The sequence below is a fragment of the Eucalyptus grandis genome, chromosome 11 (assembly GCF_016545825.1).
Source record: "Eucalyptus grandis isolate ANBG69807.140 chromosome 11, ASM1654582v1, whole genome shotgun sequence".
Taxonomy (NCBI): Eukaryota; Viridiplantae; Streptophyta; class Magnoliopsida; order Myrtales; family Myrtaceae; genus Eucalyptus; species Eucalyptus grandis.
In genome coordinates this window covers 1,265,496-1,289,424 of record NC_052622.1, presented here as the reverse complement: position 1 = coordinate 1,289,424, position 23,929 = coordinate 1,265,496, and the positions used below count along the sequence as shown (strand labels likewise).

Sequence of the window (23,929 nt, the reverse complement as noted above, 5' to 3'; positions counted from 1 at the left end):
TGATCAATTGACAGAGCATGGACACCACTTAATGCCACCTAATATGAAAACAAGGCCCCAACGAAGTTTCCACCATTACCTTCTTTGGGACACAAACCAAGGACACCACCCCCATCACTACTGTTGATTTGAATAGACCAAAAGGACAGGGTCAAACTAGTAGGCAAGCTCAAGACCTTTTCCATGTGTTCACATCAGGGACCCCACCACATCAGCTACCCTGTCCATGTCCATAGCACCGCTGCAGACCAAAGGAGCTCCATTGTCAGATTTTCTTCTGCCAATTCATTTATCGTTATATACCCATCAAAGCTGACTCAAGAAACCGATGAGAGAGAGTGCTAGATTAAGTCCCCTGTAGAGATGAAATCCGCATCGAAGTTTAGTATGCAGACCTCCGGCAATGGCATGGGGGAGGTGAAGCAGGTCTGCCTCGACGGATGCTGCCCGACGCCGCTGCTCGGCCTGCTCGAGCAGCGGAACCCTGCGGTCCCGAAGCAGAGGAGCGCCTTCTCGGCTGGTCGGCACGACTTCGCGACCACCACCTCGTCCTCCATCTTTCCGAATACTCAATTCACGAACCACGAGTCTCTCCCGTCCCTGAAGGAATCGTTCACCGAGTTCACCAGGGTCTACCCTCGATACAGCGACACCGTTCAGGTGGACGAGCTTCGGTCGCGGGAGTACCACCACCTATCTGCTTCCAATCACACCTGCCTTGATTACATAGGGGTAGGCCTCTTCTCTCATTCCCAGTTGCAGAGGCAGGAATCCTCAAGATCCCAGCAAGCTGGTCCATCCTCATCTCCGCTGCAGAAGCCAGATTTCCCCTTCTTCAGCTTGTCCTACAAGACGGGGAGCCTCAAGACACGGCTGCTTCTGGGCGGCGAGGAGTCGCAGCTGGAGTCGTTGATGAAGAAAAGGATCATGGGTTTTCTCAACATCTCCCAGAGCGATTACTGCATGGTCTTCACGGCGAACAGAACGTCGGCCTTTAAGCTCCTGGCGGAGTCGTACCCCTTCCCGTCCAGCCGGAAGCTTCTGACGGTCTATGACTACGAGAGCGAGGCGGCGGAAGCAATGGTAAATTGCTCTGCCAAGAGAGGAGCCAAGGTAATGTCGGCCGAGTTCTCGTGGCCGAGGCTCAGGATCCAATCGACCAAGTTGAGGAAGATGATTGTTAGAAAGAAGAAAAAGAAAGACAAGAGAGGGCTCTTTGTCTTTCCCGTCCATTCCAGAGTGACGGGAGCTAGATATCCATATCTGTGGATGAGCATGGCCCAGGAGAATGGGTGGCATGTTTTGCTCGATGCTTGTGCTCTGGGACCGAAGGACATGGACAGCTTCGGCCTCTCTTTGTTTAGGCCAGATTTCATCATCTGTTCATTCTATAAAATTTTTGGCGAGAACCCATCAGGATTCGGATGCCTTTTCGTCAAGAAATCCACCCTTCCGAGCCTTGAAACGTCGCTTGCTATGGGAGTTGTCAGTCTCGTTCCGGCTGAGAATTCGCTGAAACCGCCAGATGAGTCCTCGGGCACCGACACAGACATCGATCGGACTTACTCTAATTCAAACTCTTTCTCAGGTCCCATACCTGTTGAGACGCATCGTGGCATATCTGATTCTGAACAACAGGGAACCTCTTCTCCTCAGGCTGGCGAACTACTACCACCCGTCAAAAGTAAAGAGCCAGAAACTTCTGAGATTGTTTTATTAGAGAAGACTGATGGCAAAGCTCCGCAAAATGCTGGCAATAACAGCGGCAACGGGAACTCGGAGCTCCAATGTGCGGGTTTGGATCACGTGGATTCACTGGGAATGACGTTGATCAGCAACAGAGCAAGGTACCTGATCAACTGGCTCGTGAACGCCATGTTAAAACTTGAGCATCCTAACACAGAAGGCGTTCGCCTGGTCAGAATATACGGACCAAAGATCAAATTCGATCGCGGACCGGCTTTGGCATTCAATGTGTTCGACTGGAAAGGGGAAAAAGTGGAGCCTGTTCTCGTGCAGAAGCTTGCCGACAGAAGCGGGATTTCTCTCAGCTACGGGTTCTTGCGCCACATCTGCTTCTCGGATAAGCACAATGAAGAGAAATTGAAAGTGCTAGAGAAAAGAGGGAATGCAGCGAATGTGGCTGTGTGGAACAAGAAGGACAAAGCCAATCAGGGCGTAAGAGTGGTCACCTTAGCTCTTAGCTTTCTATCGGATTTTGAGGACGTGTACAAGTTATGGGCATTTGTTTCTCAGTTTCTGGATGCAGATTTTGTGGAGAAGGAAAGATGGAGATACACTGCTCTGAACCAGAAGACTATTGAAGTTTAGCCTCCGAAAAGCCATTCGTTTATTTTATTTTCTCGATGTAATGGATTGATTTCTCGAACTGTAAGTCTGTAAGGGAAGTCGAGAACAAGCACATTTGCATACAAACTTTCTTCTCATAAAATTTTCCAGTCGATGCATCCAACTTGTCTCATTTACTAACTGATCGACCGAACTAAGCGAGAAACATGTGCCGCTAATGTGACGACAACACCAGTATTCGTGCTATTCTTGGCAGGAACCGACAGTTCGAATGTCAAAGCCATAATTTAACTCTTAGAATGTACATGAAGAAGAACACTCTCAACATCAAAGCAGTTTGTTTGACCCTTTTCTCTCGGTTGGGCCAAATTCACATGTTTCATTGGGCAGCAACAAATCTCAGATAATTATTGTCAAAGTGAAGAGAATTCAAAATGCATAAGGGGGATAAAAGCTTAGCGTTGAAAGAGAGGAGATACATACTTGAGGGGATGACTCATAAATAGAAGCCTTAGCGCCGTGCGCCGCATATACAGGGGATTCATTCATGGCAGCCATCTCAAAAATCTGGGAGTAAAATTAGCAAAGGCAAAGAAAGACCAGATCAGAAATGAGCGGCGACGAGGACCCCCGTGTGCAAGGGAGAATTGGCGAAACAAGCGGAAATAGCTTGCCTGCACCCTTGGGCTTCGCATTTGAATCCTCCAGTCAACTTTAATAGAGAAACATCTCTCTCGAGCATTTCTACAAATAGCTCGCGTGCATTTCAACAACATCATTGGACAAGCCAGAAAAACGTTCATCCATCACCACCATAATTTTCTTCAGCATAGATACATGCAGACGCAAGGGTCATGGACAATCTGAACTATATTCTGGGTTCAAAATTGTCGACTTGCAACATGAGGCTATTTCACTAGACTGGTAATTCATCCCAAACAATTAGATCTGACAAAAGTTAAGCTTAAATCTGGAATTCAAGAGTAAGGGATTGGAGGGACAGACATTCTAAGAAAAAAGAAAGAAAATCTGCGCATAAGCTTCTGAAATTTTCCCTTTCTCCATAGAACTCCATGGACAAAGCTTGGAATTGGAAAGGCACCAGGTCCCCTCTCCCTGGTCCGCTGGTCAGGACTGAATTTGGGTGGGTCCTCATCAAGATCCGTGGCCAGCTTGTCAGTTACAAATACTAAACTGACCGTATAAAGCATCACACCGCAGCTGATGATTTTTACTTTTCTTAAGGTAAAAAACATTGTCTTGGATAGTGAATCCCATACCAAGAAAAGTACCCTAGTGTCATCGTAAACGTGAAAAAAAAGAAAAGGGAATTTTGTGCATCAAACGCGCGGAGAGATAAAGTAATCACGGTTGAGAGTTTTTTAATGCAAAACTTGTAGGGATACCATGTATTAATCGAAATGATAAGTCATCTTGTTTGAATGTTTCAAATCCAGTTGGCTTAGTTGCTTATGCAAAATATTGTTTGTAAGAGAAAATTACCCGATGGATTCTAATCCTATTGTATAGATATCAATTTAGTTTTAAACTTTTTATTCTTGTCAATTTGGTCTTAAATTTTTTTTTTATATGAAATTCTAACGTAGTTCTTCCCGTTAATTGTCATCGGAAATTGCCAACGTGACAGTTTAATCATCAACGGTCATCCAATGTAGCACACCATCGTATCAATGATTTCCAGTAAAAATTGAGTAGAGTGGCTAGATTGAAATTTCGCGTAGATGTTTAGGATTAGATTGACGAAATTGAAAATTTAATGATTAAATTAGTATAAATATATTAGGTTTAGGATTAATTGGATAATTTCCCACTGTTGGTAAGGAGTAGCTCCTTTTTTGTTAGGGCTTAAAAGCACTCTATTTTGTCATTCAGACTTAAAGTTACTGGTTTGCTAAAGGAGAAAAGATTTGTTCTGTCTCAAGCCGACAAAGATAACTCTCAAATGTTATGGTTGCCTGTTTGTCCAAGAGACTCAATTAGCATTAGTAGGTGAGGAAGTTTGATTGCATCTTTGTTTTGAAGACACGCCTCTTGTATTTGAGCTATGAAATGTACTTAGTTGTTGAAAATATAATGTAGAATAGTCTAGAGTGATTAAGTCTCTATCTATTTCACAAAAAAAGAATGAATTAAAAAAATCTTTTCCTAAAAATGATCGCTTACATCACTTGAATTAATTAGTCAATTGATATATTTTTATCATTGACAAGGATTTATGTCTTGTAAACTCAATTAGCTTTAGTAGTTGAGGAAGTTTGATTGCATCTTCGTTTTGAAGACATGCCTCATGTATATGAGCTATGAAATTTTATTTAGTTATTGAAAATATAATGTAGAATAGTAGAGGGACAAAATCTCCATTTATTTCATGAAAAATGAATGATGTGGAAAATATTTTTCTAAAAACCATTGCTAATATCGCTTATAAAAATAAATGAACAAAAAAATTTAAATATAAATTATTGTTAATAATGAAAGCATTTTCAATTGACTAATTATTTCAAGTGATGTAAGCAATCATTTATAGGAAAAAGTTTTCCAAATTGTTCATTTTTTGCCAAATAAATGGAGTGTAAACAATAGCTAGAGATTATTGTGATGGAGGCACATGATGAGTAGGGCATATTGGTTATATGCGTAAGGTGTGCGTCTTGGCTTAATATATTAGTCCAGATGACTTCATTGACAAGTGATGTAATTAAGGGTCAATGCTATTTTGATGCCCTCACGGGTCCCACGTTACATTAGCTTCCCCATCCTTATCTTTTGTAAATTTTTCAATCACTTCATGATTTTTTCCATCAAAACAGTTCAAGGGACTGAATTCATATAAATGGGCACTTGGGAAAAATGAGAAGAATGTCATCGGCAATTAGAAAGCTAGGAGAGAAGCTTGCTGGAGCTTCTAATACAAGAGAGGGGGAAAGGAGGTCAGAAATAAGGAAAAGGTCTCTTTCTATCTTTCTCTACACTAGACTTAAATGGTTGGTAGTCCCCGCACTTTTATTTATTTTGATCACATAATTTAGAAAGAAAGGAAAAAAAAAAAAAAAACTCACTTTATTTCCACACTGTAAATGGTTATGGCACACCTTATCTTGTTGAGCTAACGAAAATAATCTCAAAAGAACCAGTTGATCAAAATCATAAGGTAAAAAAAGTTAAAATAATTGTTTTTTGAAAACACAAGAGCTGCATATTGTCGGTAATGCAGGATTGTCCATATTAATAATAAATGTTGTTTTGTTCTCCCACCTTCTGTTATTGTCCGTTCGTTTTTATACAAACTTAATTTCCTCTCTTATTCTTACTAACATGCTTAAGCTGAACCTTATGAGAGAGATTTTTTGTCATGAATTTGAAATCTCAAACCCAAATTGTAATTAAATATAGTTCACAACTTGCACCAAGAGCTCCATTAGACAAAGAACTCAAATGAAATACTTATGTATGACAACGAGTAGCTAGAAATTGAATTTTAGAGAAAGATTATAAATGAATGTTCTCTACATCACCACTTTATTAATATTCTTTTCAAATAGAATATGTATATATTTCCCCTTTCATCAATCTTAACATTTATGAGGTCCCCTCGAGGGCTATTTTGGACCATTTAAGTTTTCTGGTGTTTCTAAAGTTATTTGAGGGATGGATAGAGTGATCTTTTAGAGAATTGGTTAATTTTGACATTTTACACTTGTCGTGTTCAAGAGGTCAATTAATTTGGAAAATGGAGTTAGAGTCAAATGTTAAGTTTGAGCAGGAGCAATTATATTCAAGAGATCATCCTCAATATAAGATAAATATCAACTCAAGGAGGAATTGACATATCAACCTTCAAATCTCGCCATTTCTTCAATTATTTCACATTCTCTTGTACATATTTGGGGTATGCAAGGGAATTGGGAACCACCTAAATTGCCTGGAATGGGGCCAAAATGGCTCAGAACTAGTGATTCCTGAGGGAAACGGTTCAGTTCCCAATTCTAATTTATTGGAACCGTTAAGTATCGATCCGGTTGTTGGTTCCAAGTGTGGAATTGCCCGCCGTCCACTCACCCACCTTGATCAGACTGCTAATATTATGCATTCACATTTTTGGTATTTCATCACAAAGAGTATACCATTTTGCATCAAATGATGATAATGTCAAATATGGGAATTGAGATGGGCACAAGATAATGATTGAACGAGGATCAATAGAGATTCAACGATGGACAAACTTGCACAAGCAATGGGTGGCTAGAGATTTGATTGCATTTGATTATCTACATAAGTTGGAAAAAGATATTTGAATGGAGAGAATTTTGAGGAAAGATTTGTGAATGGGCTAGTGAGATGTTTGAATGGACAGAATTCCAAAGGATGGATTTGGGAACAATTTTGATAGGAAAGATGGAGGCAAGCGTCAATCGGTCAACACCCAAAAAGTGAAAGAGAGAATTTTTCTTCCAACTTGCAAGGACAAAATCGCAATTGATGTAGCAATGGAAGGGGATTTTGATGGACAAAAATCATGATGGAAAGTTCATATCGAACGGTACAGCTTGGGCGATCTTCTCACCCTCAATCCCGGTTCCAATTCCTCTCCGAATCGTCGGGAGGGTAAAGGCAGCGATCCCCGTCTTGTTGGACTTGCTTCGTCGAGATTATGTACGTCAGGAAGAACTAGGCTAATGCCACCAGAGCCACAAGAACATTGGAAAACCTGCAAGTGTTAATTAATGATAACTAAGGGGGTGCATGACAACTGCCTATTTCTGTTTCAGAAATAATTTTTCTATTCCAGACCTGTTTCTGGAATAGAAATTCGTTTGATAAACTTATTCCGTTTTATTTATTTATTTCTGAAATAGATTTCTATTTCAGAGATTGGTTTCAGAAATAGAAACTTTCTACTTCTTTATTTCTGGAACATAAATGAAAAATATAAAAATTTCTTATCGTTCGTCAACCGGTCCTTCATCTGTTGTTGCTGACCATTGTTCATCGGTTGTCGACCCTTGCCGGTCGCCGCCGGTCGCCGCGGTTGCCGCCCACCGCCGTTGCTGCCGTTTGCCGCCGCCACCGCCGCCCGCCCGCTGTCCGTCCCCGCTATCCGCCGCTCCGCCACCGTCGAAAGGAAGAAATTTTATGTCGTTATCAAACAAATTTCTATTTTTAGAGTTGAAATTTTGTGTTGTTATCAAACGGTTATTTTTGCTTAGAAACTCTTCTAGAAATATAAATTGAAAAATCTATTTTTATTCAAGAAATTATTTCTGGAACAGAATGGTTGTCATGCACGCCCTAACAAATCTAATAATGCTAAAGGAGGTCCGCTGCTAACTGATCGTGGTGGAGCACTAAAAATCGTTGGGTTCGCTGTAGATGACTTGGCTAGGCAAGGATGTTGTGTGAAGCTTGGTTGGACTGGTTCCATAAACCTACTAGAATCAGACCAAACCGGCAATTTGGTTCTTTTAGTAAATCCATAGAATCAATGGGAGGTTTCTAGTTCCAATTTTTTGGAGCTGGTCTTTAATGAGTGGTTCCCAATTCTAAGGTGAGAACCGTCCATCCGGACTATATGTGTCTCTAGTATGGATACACTAGGGAAGAAGATGAAAGTGACATAAAAACTTACTTTTGACTGAATAATATAGAAGATACATATGGTATTTTGTCACCTAAAAAAAAGACTAAAACATCAGAATTTCCGTAATTTTTTTTTTAAATAGCTTCAATCGATCCTATTCATGTTCCCTACGTTGGTTTACAGGCTTTAGTTGAGTGTAATTATAACCGGTTCGGACGCTTGCCGGCAGAAAGTTGTATAAAAGCAAAGAAAGATAAACGAAAGGTAGAGTCGCCAAAATTGGAATTGGTAATGAAAGAATAGACGATAAACCCTCGTTCCAAATCTATCCTATTCACCGCATCGAAAAAATGCCACAATCAAGCAAGTATTCATCTTCCTTGCTCAAATCTGGGATTCGAATTACCACGCTAGTTCCTTCTTTTACGGCATTTTCTGTGAGCACAGCTCATGTGTGTGTGTTTTCAGTAATTATTTTACGTGATGACCTGGGAGGCTGCTGCACTAATTGGGAATTACTTACGTGCTCAAAGAGTGACAATACTCTGTTATTAGCAAAAAGAAAAAAATAGTAAGCGTTAGATAATTTTTATTATTATACTTTTTGGTGAACCATGAGTAATTATAATCATCAATTTCTATAATGGGCGTTCAAATGTATTCTCGTCGCAATCAGCCAATTAGTTGGCCTAGTGTCAACTCCAATACTTCTTTTCTAACTCATGAATGAAGTACTCCCATTTACGCATGCAGAAGAGGAATAACTTGAATAACTTGAGACTAGCAGTAAATTGGTGCTAAATTATCTCTCAGCCTCTATATCGAGTGGTGGAAAAACCTAATAGATTTCATTTTGGGGAATTACATTATCGAAATTAACAAACAAAAAGCACTATATTTCCAATATGAAGTAAAGATAGGCTACTTCTACTTGATAAGCTTGCTACTCGAGGTAGGTTAAACTGGTGTTCCCTGCGGTCTTGCATTGCGGATGAGAGGGATCATCTCTCCTTTAAATGCAACTTAACCTTCCTTGCCATTCTAACTCTTTTGGTGTGCTATGCATATCATGAATGCGCTAGCAGAAAAACAATGTTAGACTTGAATGGTTGTAAGTCCATCAAAGTTAAATCGAATCGGCTCATAAGTAGCTCCGTCAAATAGTTTGATAGTTGGGATCTTGAATGCTCTCTGTGTTAGCTCCTATATGTCTGTGAATAGGTCGAATGTTGTGGGGGGATTCATGAGCCGTGTCTCGTATTCTTCAACGTCAGCAATAATGATAAATTATAAATATAACATAAGGAAATCGTAAGCTTAAGGAAACATTTGTATTCAATTATCCATAAAATTCTCATGGTAATAATTTTGAGTACTCCCAGTGCACCTAGTGCTCATCCGCCCCTTAAGAGAAACACATAACTCGATTTTAGGGTACTGCAACCTTCTTCTTCTTTTTTCCTCACTATTTACCCACGAAAAAAGTGGTCAGGCCAAAGAAAACTAGACCAAGCATTTGGTTTGGCTTTGAAAATGACCTTGAATCTCCAAAAGCCATTGGACAAATGCTAAGGTGTTTGACATCATTATTGGGAGAGCTTTTGGGAGATGCATTAAATTTCCGAAGTCCTCCAAATGCCATTAACTCAATGCAAGTTATACTTAGTTTTGGATTTCGAGAGAATGATAATGCATATTTTTTTTTCCTCCCAACTTGTAAGGTAAATATTGGATAATAACCTCCGGCTAAATTGAACGGTGATAAGCCTATCATAGTAAAATCCAAATCGAGTTATAAATAGCTTTTTGGAATATTTTTGGTAGTCGAGAATCATTTTGAGTGTTGTGGGGGATTCATGCGCTATGTCCCGCATTTCACAACTTTCTTATCAGCAATAATGATGAATTGTAGGTAGGAGTTAAATAAAAGATGAGCTAAAGGAAGCATCTGTATCTTTTTTATCCATAACATTCTCACGGTAATATTTTCGAGATCTCCTAGTGTTCATAAAATCCGTTAAGGACACATAACTCAGTCCTTTTCCGAAAATAGTATTTTCCACTGTTCACTTATGAGTTTAGAAACATAGTGGGAAAAAGAAAACCCCCGTTATCAACTGGAAAACGGGGGTTTTGCCTAACAGAAAACAAAAAAATAAGTTCAAAATTAATGGCAAATAAGAGAGGACAAAGGACGACTGAAAAAAAAAGGAGAAGAGCCCCATCTATTGGCCCAAGAAAAGGACAGGGTCTCTTTCCATTGGTCGAGTGGAGGCCCACGGAGTTTAAGTGAGAGATGATGTTTTCCTATTTGTCAACGTCCCATTGGTTAGCTGCACACGTCGTGGTACGATGATGTCGACAATTCTCATATTTATCGTACTACCCTTTACCCTTATTCAAAGCCCTTTCTCGTTTCTCGTTGCTCTCTCTCTTTCGCATGTCCCACAGGACACCGCAGCTGAAGCTGAAACCCACAGTAAAAATATATATGCTTTCTAGAGAAAAATATAAATTCTTCTCTCTCTGTCTCTCTCTCTCTCGCTCTCGCTATCTCTGTCTCTACTCTCTTTTTCTTAATTTTACCAAAACGAGATGACCCTGCAGCGTCTTTGAATCTTCTTTACCAAATCAACTAATGCCGTTTCGGTCGAACTTGAATGCTTTGCTTTCCTCCTTATTTCTTTCTTCTTTTGCTTGTTTTTCCTTTTTATGGGTACATCGCACCATATTTACCCTGAGTAGACGATCGTTGAATTTGGAATAAAAGGCTTTTCCTTGTCTTCTTATGTTCTTCTTATGTTTGTGGCCGCAAAATAAAGAGAGGGATCTATCAAACTGCCGGTAGGTCCTCTGGGTCCATTTTAGTTTTATGTTTGGTGTTTTTGCCCTCTTATCCTTCTCTAGGGTTTCTGAATTCATGGTCATTTCTGTGACATAGAGAAGAGAAGTTTCGCCCTTTAATATGCTGTGCAAATCTATGATGCTCCGACCATTGATTCTGTGAAATCTTTATCTTCTGGTTTTTGCTTGTGTTCGAATGGTATATCGTCCATTTCTGTTTGGGAAAAAAAAAAGCGTGATTAATTTTGCAGTGTTCTAAAGCTTTTCCGGTGCTTCATCCTAAAGTCTACAGAATAGGAGGAGGAAGAAAAGAAAACTACTCAGCTGATTGAAGCTGCACAAAGTACTTGGTGAGTCATGGTTGTGGAACCTTAAGGTATATTTGTTACCCTTTTCCTGAGTACCTGTCACTCTAGGGTTGATAATCATAACGTTTGTAGGGAGTATTTAATCATGGTGAGAGGAAAAATTCAGTTGAGGCGAATTGAGAATACGACAAGCCGGCAAGTCACCTTCTCGAAGCGCCGGAACGGGTTGCTTAAGAAGGCTTACGAGCTCTCGGTCCTCTGTGACGCCGAAGTGGCTGTGATCATTTTTTCGCAGAAAGGAAGGCTTTACGAGTTCTCGAGCAATTCCGAGTAATGTTCCTCTACTGATTTTCCGATTTCTTGAGTTGATTTTAGATGGGGAACGTGATCAAGCCATTTTAACATTCTTATTTCCAAAATGAGGGCATGTGCACATATATACGCTGTGTCTGTAAATTTTGAGGGACAGCATCATGGCATGGGTTTTTTCTTATTCTCCTTTTCTTTTCTATCATTTTTGGTTTCGGTCAAATGTTTGGTGCTTTTCCCCTTCGATCATGGACTGAAACCGCCATGATGACCAATCTAGTTCTCATTTTCGGACAATTTTTCAAAACAGTATGACTTTTGTTCAGATATCCTAGTCGAAAGTAGCTGAGAAAAAGAATTATGAAACTGTGAAATCTTCTTTTTCGCTTTTCTTTGGAGAGTCAATGCACTGAGGTGTACCCTAATCAAATGGCTAGATTGATTTGATGATCAAAGGCATTCATTGTGTATGTTGTTGCTGGAGTTGGACTCTCTTTCTTAATAGTTCTTCTGAGGAAAGTGATATTTGAATATCTTGCAAGTACTGATCTCCTCCGGTTACTTCACATGCTAGGATAATTAGTACTTTGTCTTGGGGAATGAAACATAATTTGATGTTAGTGTAACTCGGGACTGATATTGATTGGACCCTCTGGTTTTGACAAGTTATAATTTAGCCCTCACCCAAATTCCACATTGATATGAAATGAACATGCCGTGTAGTGTTATTTTTCGACGTTTTATATTTTGTAAGGCTGCTTAAGTATTCCATCTGGTTATCTGCTATCTAGGGATTGATCTCCATTAACTGATTCTCGGGGCATGATGGGTAGTAAGCATACTTGCAGTTAGGCATTATTCTATTTGAAGTAGATTTTTTCCAAAAAAATTGATTACTTGGAGAAATGTTGAAGAAAACCAACTTTACATTGAAAAAGAAGAAACCTCAAACTATACCTATTCGATTCTGTTTGTTCTCATTGCACCACTTAGACATGGATTAAGACTATTTTATGTACCCTATCTGATAATGGAAATCTCACAAATCAGAAAAATTGTGTTTCAAGTCTTTGACCTTTCCACAATGCAAAACTTAGAAATTCATATGAAACACATTTTATAAGTTGCAAAAATGAATAATGTGTTACCTATCTACCGCCATAAATATGAAGCATTTTGAATGAAACAAAAAGCGTTTGTAGGTTTTTTGGCTTGGTCATGTTTCATAGAAATAAAAACTTAAAGCATTGTACTTGTGCGATTAATTTATCTCTTTTCCGAGTCATCAAAAGTTTCTCGGGTTGATTTTTTCAATGGTACTTTAACCCTAAACAAAAGCCTGTAAAACCCGTCCTAGACATCTTCAACTTTACGTACTTTCGGTTATATTGTGCTTTGAAATGCGAATAAAACTATGAGCTTGACTCCATTTGTGTACTGATGATGTTATGGGATCGAGTGCATCATGTAATATTTAAGACTCAAGGCTAACATGACACAACGCAATGATCTCTTGGATTTTTTATCCATAGGGTACATATGTTAAAAAAAAAAAAAAAAGTGACTGCAATCGTACATGTTCACCATTTTAGTTGCTCCACCATATAAGTACTCGCTATTCTTCTACCGGGTAAAAACAAGTACTCGAGAAGTCCCAAGTCAAATGCAGGTGCGACTGCTTGCTCTTATAATTTCTCCAAGAAGTGGTTAAGCCCTTGTACTGCTTCACAATGCAACTGATGATTTTACATGCATCGTGTGCTGTTCTTACTTCTTACTGACATGGGTTGGCATGTAGAATTCTGAAGACTTCGGGCTTGGGGAAAAAACATTGCATCAATTCTCTCTGCGCTCACATTCAATGATACTTTGCCTGCGCACATAATATACTTTTACAATGTGAATGTGAACGTTTTCCCGCTAAAATTTGAAGAAAATATTGCCGGCATGGTTATTTACGAAGTAGAGGTGGGCATCCCAGACTTTTCCAAATACTCCATATCATTGCAAATAAGTTGCTTTGAGGCTAAAAGCTTCATGCAAAGGCTTATGCCTCTTGCATGTTCTGTTTGTAAGTTATAGTGATGCATATCCATTGGAAATCATGCATGATTCAAAAAATAGATGATTAATTTGTTTAATGTTTGCTTACTTTAGTTTTGATGATACCTGATTAATATGGAGAATGCTTCCGGGTGGCTGAATCATATGCTGTCTTTGCAATTTTTCAGAATCCAAAAGACAATTGATCGATATCGTAGATCTACATATGATATGGATACATACAAGACTAATTTGGACCAATGTATTCTGGTCAGTGCTCTAAACTTTCCATGATGCTACATTAGGTGCATTTGTAAGGAGTTAAGTGAGATTCTTAGTTTAATTAAATAAGTTGCCAAGTTTGTTAGGCACAAGAAGTAAAAAATGTCGGACTAGCAATATTTTAACTATGTATGCACATTTTTGGGGGGTTAAACAAGTTGCGCAATATGATTTTTATTCATTTTGCTGTATAAAAGAAAGCAGTTTCCTGCTTTTTTTGGTGTGGATTAACATGACATCACAGTTCATAACTTTATCAGGACAGGACTTACAAAAAAGTCTTAACATACGAACCCAAATGGCAAGAAAACCATTCTTATAATATACTTGTGTATACATATATTGTTGCCTCGTATGCAAAGAATCACACGAACATCTACCTGTGTGCACGATTTAAATTGATCACTAGAACCACAAAGCAGGGATCATACAATGATGATTATATAGTTGTCAAAAGAGGGATAGAGTCAAGTAACATTCAATTGCTGAATAAATCTTTAGATGGTTTGCTTTCTCTTAATGAGAAGGTGTATACATCGAAGACAAGTTGGAGATAAACTTAATTTCCTGCCAAATCAATTATTGCATGTCCTTTCGATCTATTCAAGTGAAACCATAAAACAAAGAAATAAGTACACTATCTTCACATACTGACTTACGAGTCAAATGCTAAATCTAGAACTATACTGAGCTTGATAGAACTAAGTTGATGAAAGGTTTTGCATCATTTTTTTCTCGTTCTTTATGTTTTAAAAAATTATGTCTTTAATTTATTATATCCCTAATTAGCAACTTGCAAGGGACTAGTTTACAACCTTTGTTCAATGTCTAAATAGATACAGAAAAATTTGGATCATGAACCTTCCTATTTCGTGCAGATCAAAGACTTTTCTCTTTGAATCTCTTTAAACTTCACTTTCATAATTCTCTTGTTTGATGAAGATGCTTCTCTGCGTGGTTTCTTTGCATTGCAAGAGATCAGAAGATATGATCTCAATTCTCAGTGTGTTACTTCAAACTTTTGAATCAATTCCAATTTGATCTCAATATGATCTTTTAGTTTATTCGAGTTGTGGGTTTTTGCAACATCGCTGGAGCTTGGTAAAAACATCAATATTGCAAATATCAACTTATTTGATCCTCTTGTCTGCATCAACAGTATGTCTCTATAGACGGGAACCCTAGTATAAAAGGCAACATTCATGGATACATCTTTTGGCCAAGTTATAGCAAAACATGTTGAACTTTCAAAATGAAACTATCTTGATGTTAAATATGTACATGATACATGTACTTTGGCACATGTGAGATGCTTCATGGTTCTTAAGCATGAGGATTTCTAGGGATACTTTCTAAACTGGTTGACGAAGTGATCTGCCACTCTACAAGTGTTATTTCATTGCAAGAGATGAAAAGATATGACCTCAATTCTCAATATGTTATTTCAAACTTCTGAATCAATTTCTGTTCAAGTTTGTTGTAATGATTTCTATTATATTGAAGATAAATCATTAACTATAGCCACTAATGAAGGCCAAACAAGCCGATGTTTTTACAAAGCTTTGATACGGGCTTGTGACAACTAGGATTTGGATTCTTCTTTTAGTTGAATTTTTATGATAGTCTTCTCAATTGGGATTTGAGTACTGTCGGATTTTATTAAATTTTCTACGTATGTCACAAATGGGATATTGAGTTTCTTGTATAGGTGAATTCTATTTCAATTCTATTTCATTTTTGGAGTCATCCTATCTGAATTAGGAGTATGATCAATCCTAGAGGGGTTTACATGGGAGATTGTAACTCCTTCTTGAGCTGTGGAATGGTTCTCTGAAGTGTGAAACTTATGAAACCCTAGGTGAGATGCTTAGAAAGTGTAGATATGATGCCAAAAGAAACTTACTTGTTTTGACCCGTTATTATCTTCATGTTCTCTTTGAAGCTCAATACTCAGGACATATCGTCTCTACCATGATACCAAATTGATACATAGGATGATATCTCCCAAAGCAGTGAGCTCAACAAACAGGAATTGTAGACAATTTTCAATGAACGGCAACTCAAAATGGGTAAAATTTTTTAGGCATCAGACATAAAACTTCCTAAGCATCACAAATAGGGTTTCTTGGGCATCACACGTGAAAGTATTATCGCATCACAAATTCAAAGCAGAAATTGCTAAAAATTGATAATATTCATCAACTTTATGGATGGACAGAATTACAATCATCTATATAAATTATTGCTAAATTCCTGCTCTTACTTAATGAAAAACTTGATTGAAATAGGAGACATCTGTACAAAAAACACACTGTCCAACTACTGGAATAATGAATTTCATTAAATCCAAACACTACTCAAAACCTTTATTGATTCAGTCGCTAATTCAACTAGAAAAAGAATCCTAATCATTTTTTAGTTTTATTTGAGCTGTTGATTTTTATAACATCCATCATCACCGAAGCTAGGTCAAGACATTAATATTTCAAATATCAACTTGGCAAATCTTTTTGTCTGCATCAATAGTATATCTCCATTAATGGGGACATTAACATGGAAGGCACATTCATGGTTACATCTTTTGGCTGAGTCATAGGAGTACCCGTTTCACTTTAAAAAATTGAAGGTTCACAATGTTAAATATATATGGGATACATGTGCTTTGGTACATGAGAGATGCTTCATGGTTCTTGAGCATGAGTATTACTGGGGATACTTTCTACATTGGTTTACTAAGCGATGTGGCATTGCATAAGTGATATTTAAGTTAATGAACTCATTTAAGTATCTATCAGGAATCTACAGCATCACTTAGTGAACAAATATAGGTGACAAGTCTTAACATGTCTGGAATTATTCTTTAAGTGTAAACATCTCTCATGAACCCAATTCTAGAAAACTCATCCCAATTTTATTCTTTACAGCAAAAGTTAAGTATCTCATCAGATTTGTTAGTCTAGTACACGAGGGAATAATTTGAGAGAGCCTTCAAAACTGTGCTATCAAAGTGCTATTATGGTTAGATAAAGGACTTGTAATATCATTAATCGCATGTCCTCAGGACATTAACTGGTCCTCTAAAATGGCTTCAGCTTCTGAAATTCCACTCATCATCTACCACTTGATACCTCGAAAACATGCCCTCCTTGGGCATTTACATCTTATTGTTTTTTTGAAGGAAGTTTTAAAAGTGACGGTTGGTGTGAACCGTATATATGTATTTGCACGTTGTAATAATATGACATCGTGTTCTTGATAAGAACCCTATTCTTGATCTCAAGAATTACTGAGGTGGTGGGCCATAGAATTGACGACTATGGTTTACATTGTCCAGCTACAGAAATTGCAAGAACATTAGGGTTCTTGTAGTAGCAATCTTAATTTTTCAGGATCCCGTGGTGTTACAGATTTGTTCACTGTGATTGGTTTTATCCATTACATGATTTTGCATATGTTCAGTTTGTATTGCTCTGTTCACTGGATCCATAAATATGACAATCTCCATAATGTGCAGCATTTGAAGCAAGAAACCACAGATATGGAGAGGAAGATTGAGCTTCTTGAAGTGTCTCTACGGTCAACCAATTTTGAGACTTCTCTCTTTTAAATTGTGGATTGAAATGAGTTCTTGATATCGAATTTGCTAAACTATGGTACTCCTTTTCTTTTTCTCATCAGGAAGCTATCAGGAGAATGTCTTGGATCTTGTTCCATTGACGAAATCCAAATGATAGGGGATCAGCTCGAGCGAAGTTTGAGCAGCATTAGGGCAAGAAAGGTACATGCGTCTTTGGCATATTTGTCATTTTCCATGTGCCTAAAGATGTTTTGAGAGCTTTTCATCAAGTAGGCAGGGTAACTAACAAGACTGACTTAATGAATACATGAACCGAAACACCAATTTCGTTAGAGACTGCGATTGCATTGTAAGATTGAAACTGAATAGACTAAACACGCTAAACTTGGCGTGTGAAAGGAGAGAATCAATTTATCTTCATTGTCATTGACCTGTACTCTTTTTCCAATAAACAAGGATAAGATCATGGTTATTTTTTATCATTACTTTTTCCCGAGTTATTTGGATGACTCTACTGTTCCTTTTCCGAAATAATTGGATATTTTAGGGCTGGTTAATTTCAAAAAGAGTTGTACATGACAAAAAAACTGGCAAAAGCGATTTCCGGTCACTAGATTCCTAAGTAAGTTATTGGCAACTTACTAACACTTTTATGAAATCACCAACTCCTTTTGAAAATGTGCAAACAATCATTTTTTCTTTTATTTTAATCAAATTTTCTTTGATTTTTTTTTACTAATTATGTAATTTTTATTGCTCTTATATAAAATTTCCAATATTTATTTGAATAAATTATCAACTCATTGTTTTGATTTAATTACTTTCTGGGGTTACCAACTTCTGTGTGACTTACTTACCAATATTTATTTATTTTTTCTTAATTTATAAACTTTTATTATCGATTGCTAACTTTTGTTTGTCTCTCACAAACTTCTCTAAATCTCTTATATGAATTTACCAACTTTGTTTGTGTACCTTATAAATTCTTCTGTAATTAGGTTTATGATTAGTTTGATTTACGATTATCGAAGTTTGTTTGGATATTTGCAACTTATCAACGTTTATTTGGTTTTCTTTATGAAAGAATTATGAACTTTTCTATTGAGTTACCAATTTTTATTTGCCTTACTAACGAACCCAATTAGAAGTTACCAATCTTAATCATGGCAATGGCTAATTTTTTTTTCCAAATAAGTTATCAACTATTGTACACACCAACTCTTATTTGATTTTGATTTTTTTTTTGGGTCGGAACCAACTCTTATTTGATTAGTTATCGAGTTTATGTGGATTTGTTGAATGACTAACTTCTCTTATCATTGAACCCCTCCCCCGCGCCCCCAAAAAAAAAAAAAAGCTGCCCTGGTCTATCACCAACTTTTTATTTACTTTACCTACCAATACCTTAAAACGTACCAACCATTACATGAAAACGGTAGTGACACCACCGGTGCTTGCACTTTTACGAAATATTCAATCTATAAAAAATATTCAATCTAGACCTTGAACTTTTTCTTTTGTTCAATGTGAACAATATACTTTTTAAAATTAAAGTAATATAATCCTTCTGTTAAATGGATTAACATAAATTGTTAATGTGGCACTCGTGGGAACTGACTATGTTCAAGTTGGCATTTGACTTGTCAATCAGTTGATAATCACTTAAATTAAAGTTAGTGATTTCACATTAGAGTTGGCAAGAAATGACTGAATGGACTGATAGTGGCAAGTTTTAGAATTAAATGCACAATATTGACGAGTTTTAGGACTCACCCTATCATTATTCCAAGAAAAATACACTTGCTAAATATAATGCAAAATTAGCTGCTAACTTCATTGGAGAAAACTCCGTAATTCGTTTTAATTAAGGTTAGTGATTTCCAAAAAGAGTTGGTAAACTTGAAGTGTTGCTAAGAAATACAACTGAAGGCTTGTAAATGATAAAAGAGTTAGCAAACTGAAAAAGCAAAATAAATATGGTCATATAACTTAAATAAGAGTCAGTAGCTCCACAGTATAAGGTAAAAATTCGTAATCGCGTTAAGTAAGTAATCTCTAAAAAGAGTTAATAAATGAAAGGGCTTGCGAACCATGGTAAATACAAGTTGGTAATTCAATATGAAGGCTGGTAAAAGTAAGAAAAGTCAAACAGTGGTAAGTCAAATGAAAATTGATAATCCAAAATTAGTTGATAATTTCAGATAAACTCAAAATTTTTAATAAGTCATGAAAATAGAAGTTGGTAAATTAGTCAAAATTTGGTAGTTCATAACCTATGAAAAAATCTGGAACTTTATAAAAGTGTTGTTGATTTACCAGTAATTTGCATGGAAAAAAGTTACCGCTTATTTTTTACCAATAGTTTCTTGACATTTATTATCACAAATTGAAACTTACCAACAGGAAAAAAAAAAAAAAAAAAAAAAAAAAAAGACGTATTCTTTAGCACGGACAATAGAATTCTGCAAGTTTCTTAGTTATTAACCTTGCTGATTTCTGTCTACAACTTCACCCTTTAACTGTGTTTACTAGACAAGTTGCAAAGCATTGACCTTTCATTTCTATCGTGCATCTTCTCAACATATTTTCTCAATTCTTTTTGTTACCTTTTACTAATAAAGGTACGTGGACAACTTGCGCATACACGAAAGTTAAAATGTTTGGATCTCTTTTACAGGCGCAATTATTCGATGATCAGATACAGCACTTACAAGCAAAGGTAAGTGGGGGAATATGATGAATGCTTGTCCAATCTCGTCAGGTACTGTTAAATTCCTGGTTATATTAATCTAGCCACTTTGTTTGGTGTAATTCAGGAGAGGTCTCTGAAAGAAGAGAATGCAAAGCTTCTTGCAAAGGTGAACCCTCTTTCCCATCTATGCTGTTATTGCTTTCCTACTACTTGCCATGCATCATCACTCTTCTGTGCATAAAATTAACCACTTGCCACAACCTTACCTACAATAGAATCTCTCAATGAATTTCATTTATGATCTAGCAGAGCAGTTTTATGATCTGCTAAGACCAGAGAGAGATCTTTAATGATTAAGAATGTTTTTTGCCCTTTCTAATAGGCTTGTGTGGTGAAGAAGCTTGTTGCTTTTGTCCATCAAACCTATATTTGTAGATTATGTGCTGAACAGTTTAATTTACTGGTTAAAGGTGCTGGTTATGGCTTTGTCTTGCTCTCTACTAGTCCTGGTTAAAACCTTTGAAGAGTACTGCTGCATGATCAGTTTTTATGAAAAGGACTATGCATAAGGAGAGATGCTAAATTTCAGGGTTTTGTACCTGTATTTATACTGAACTTTCTCTATCTGTGAGAAGTTCTGTTTCTTGATAGCATAAGTTAGAATGAGCAGATATGTTGAACATCACCAAAGAATTCTATGATCTTGAGACTGTATGATCTGCTCAAAACTCATTACTAGCACTAAAATACTAATCCATGTTTAGATAATTACCACCGCACTTTGAAATTTACTGTCACAAGCTACAATTCTACTTTTCTTTTTTACATGGAACTGTAGACACTCAAATCTTTGTGTTATTCTATGCTCCCTCACTTGATCTGTTAAGGCAGTGATTGACTCCATAATAGAAGTTAGTAATACAGAGTTACTAACTCCTGTAGGGAAAACAAATATTAGGGGAATTACGATCAAGAGATACGACTATGTATGGGACTGTAGGACTGTAGTGTCTTTCTGTGCTTCCATGACCATTACTTGATATGCTTGGAATGTTACCGACTTCAAAACAAAGGTTACCAGCACTAAGTTACCAACCTACTTGTGAAATACCACTGTGTTGAAATATTGTTTTCACTGAAGAATATATTGTGTTTTCCAACTGGGGACTTTTAGATGGATCCAAAGTTCTTAGTGATCACATTTGGCGTACCTAATCACTCTTCAATCTTTCTGTTTAGCTTTTTTTTTTTTTGGAGAACAGAAGAGAACCAAATCTGGAGTTAGCTTTTGGGAAATATTGAATTTTCCTAGTGAAAATATCAGATAGTAATTGCCGATTCGGTAATAAAATTCAGTAGTACAATGTTTCTGAGTAATCAATGTTGAGAAAACTACTTCCCTACTTACTATTATCAGGTACAATTCTATGCTTCTAACACGGGATTGTAGAAGGACTGAAAGTTTCTGTGTCTTTTTATGAATTTGTAACCATTAGTTGACCTGTTTAGGGGATACTAAATAAAAAAACTAATAGCCTTGAAATAGGAACCTTGTTGAAAAAATTACAATATAGAGGATATTACTGTCGTGAGATATTAGTATGTGCTTTAGACATGAACTGTATGTGAAAGCAAAGCTTGTAGTCATGTCTGGTGTAGCTAGCCACTTTTAAAGTTTTTTTTTTTTTTGCGACAACGTAGGAGAGAACCTCTTCCAGGGTCAGATGTTGGGAAAAACTGAAATTTCCCAGTGATCATTAATAGATCTGAGTGGATTGATTGATGCTTCATCACCTAATTAGATCCAGTGAAAGACTTGTTTACTACTTGTAAATCTCAAATTGTGTTGAAGCTTTTACTCATTTTAATTCAGTGAAGGTTTCCAGGTCCTCCATTGCCATTCAATTGCATTTATTATTTCATTCAATTTAAAAGCATTTGGGGTCTTTTTTTCCTCTCTTCCGATTTCAGTGTCTTGCAAATCCTGGGCAGTCAACAGCTCATCCGAGAGCAGCAGCACTACATAGCCGGAGCAGCCGGAGTACAGATGTTGAGACCGGGTTGTTTATTGGATTGCCAGAGTTAAACTGATTTGCCATCACCTGACACAAGTGTAATAATACCTGTTCAATAGGATATAATAAGAATCACTGCAATATCACTCAGTAATATCTTTATTCAGCTGGATTCTCCTTAGCACTGTCATGACAACATATTCATGGGATTCACGGCAGTCATTTAAATAATCAGCGAGTGAGATTAGCTAAGGCAAAGAAAGATCAGATCTGAAATGAGCCATTACAAGGACACATACGAGGAAGAATCAGCGAGACAAAAGAAATAACTTGCCTGCACCTTGGGCTCCACTTTTGATTCGAACAACAGTTAATTCCAAGAAAGAAACATCTCCGTTGAGCATATTCTCAAACACAGCTCGAGTGCATTTCGACAACTTCACTGGACGCCTCTTTAAGGTTGGCTAAGCCAATAAAAGCTCATTCAACACCTCTAAAATTTTCTTCTGTGGAGATACATAGGTCCCGGACATCTGAACTATTCTGGATTCAAAATTGTCATTTTGCAAGATGAGGCTATTTAGTAGAGTGGTAACTCATCCCAAACGATGGGGTCCTTTTTATCATCTGACAAAAATTAGTTTACGTGTGAAACTCATGAGTGATGACATGTTTCCTACACGAAGCCTTAATTGAAAGAAATTGGTGGGACAGACAATTATTAAACAGCCCGGGACACCTGAGATGACTAAGATGTACAGTGCATCCTGCTTAGCAATAAATAAGAAGATTAACAAATAAATAAGGAAAAGGAAATAAAATCTATGTATAAACTTCCCATTTTTCCTATTTTGCCCTTTCTTTTCCTTTTTCTTGATAAAACTCTATAGACAAGCTTGGATCAGAAAGACAACGAGCCCCTTTCCTTGGTCACTTTCTTAGGAATGAATTTGGGTAGCTCCACATGGAAAATCCGTGATCAGATTTTTTTTAATTAAATATAATTTAGTTAATCCCACTTTAACTTTCAACTCACTCTCAAGTTTTTATCATACTTCTTTGCAAGGCGTGGAAATCGATACCTATATCTAAAATTAAATGTCTCAACTCCAACTTCCTTGAGAAAATGAGAATTCAAATCCCTCACCTCTATTTTCCCGTATGGATAGGGATGATCACTCTCCAATGATTCCATGGCCAGCTTATCAGCTATAATATTAAAGTGATTTTTTATTTTATTTTCGAGCATTATACTACAATACATAATAATTCCTTTCCTTAAAACAAGAATGTTGTTTTGGATGAGTCAATCCCATGCCCATAAAAGTACCTTAGTGTCATCATAAATAAGAAGAAGTGATTTTGAACATTGAATGAACCTGTCATAATGACATGTGGGAATAAACCATCGCAGTTTAAAGTTTTAAAGGGTTCAAATGCAAAAATCGTTGAAATGCATCAAATTAATTAAAATGACAAGATTCTACTTGAATGATTCAAATACATTCCGATTATATAATTATGCAAAATGTTATTTGAAATGAGTAGTTTTTTTGTCAATCATTTAAATCAACCTACCAATAAGCTAAAAGAAGATTTTCCTCAATACTCGGTCTTATACACGTCAAAATGATTTGACCAGCGGGTTGGAATCTTCAACCAATCAACAAGGTGTATATTATGCCTATGCACGATTTAGACAAGCACGTACATACTTCTCTCAATATTAACTACTATGTGTAGATAATTGTAAGCAGCGGAGAGACAACCGCAAATGTTAGATAGAGCTTTTAAAAGCTCTCTATTTGTCAGCCCAACTTAAGGTTGCTGTTTTGTTGAAGGAGAAAAGATCTGCTCTGTCTCAAGCTGACAAAGATTTGTCTGATTCTTAAAGTGTTTGGATTTTTGGATCTGACTTAGGAGCCTTTTAGCTTTGTATAAGATTCACTG

The 23,929-nt window shown here is 37.0% G+C and overlaps 2 protein-coding genes across 6 annotated transcripts; both read left to right on the top strand.

Moving 5' to 3' along the window:
• The first annotated feature begins 214 nt into the window (after positions 1–214).
• Positions 215–2,447, top strand: LOC104424380. Its single transcript, XM_010036781.3, has one exon. It carries the CDS (start codon positions 364–366, stop codon positions 2,329–2,331), a length of 1,968 nt encoding a protein of 655 aa, XP_010035083.3. The 5' UTR covers positions 215–363; the 3' UTR covers positions 2,332–2,447.
• Positions 2,448–10,415: 7,968 nt separating this feature from the next.
• LOC104424379 (MADS-box protein SOC1-like) lies at positions 10,416–22,231 on the top strand. Of its 5 annotated transcripts, none has more exons than XM_039304033.1 (9): positions 10,416–10,753; positions 11,039–11,103; positions 11,194–11,391; positions 13,602–13,683; positions 17,210–17,271; positions 17,374–17,473; positions 19,950–19,991; positions 20,089–20,130; positions 21,936–22,231. In XM_039304033.1, the coding sequence occupies exons 3-9, from the start codon at positions 11,207–11,209 to the stop codon at positions 22,053–22,055; spliced, it is 633 nt and encodes a 210-aa protein (XP_039159967.1). In that variant the 5' UTR covers positions 10,416–10,753; positions 11,039–11,103; positions 11,194–11,206; the 3' UTR covers positions 22,056–22,231.
• Positions 22,232–23,929: the final 1,698 nt, after the last annotated feature.

Coding starts and splice junctions, on each gene's coding strand:
- LOC104424380 (XM_010036781.3), top strand. CDS start 364: ATGAAATCCGCATCGAAGTTTAGTATGCAGACCTCCGGCAATGGCATG.
- LOC104424379 (XM_039304033.1), top strand. CDS start 11,207: ATGGTGAGAGGAAAAATTCAGTTGAGGCGAATTGAGAATACGACAAGC. Junction 19,992..20,088: donor TACAGCACTTACAAGCAAAG/GTAAGTGGGGGA, acceptor GGTGTAATTCAG/GAGAGGTCTCTGAAAGAAGA. Junction 20,131..21,935: donor ATGCAAAGCTTCTTGCAAAG/GTGAACCCTCTT, acceptor TTCCGATTTCAG/TGTCTTGCAAATCCTGGGCA.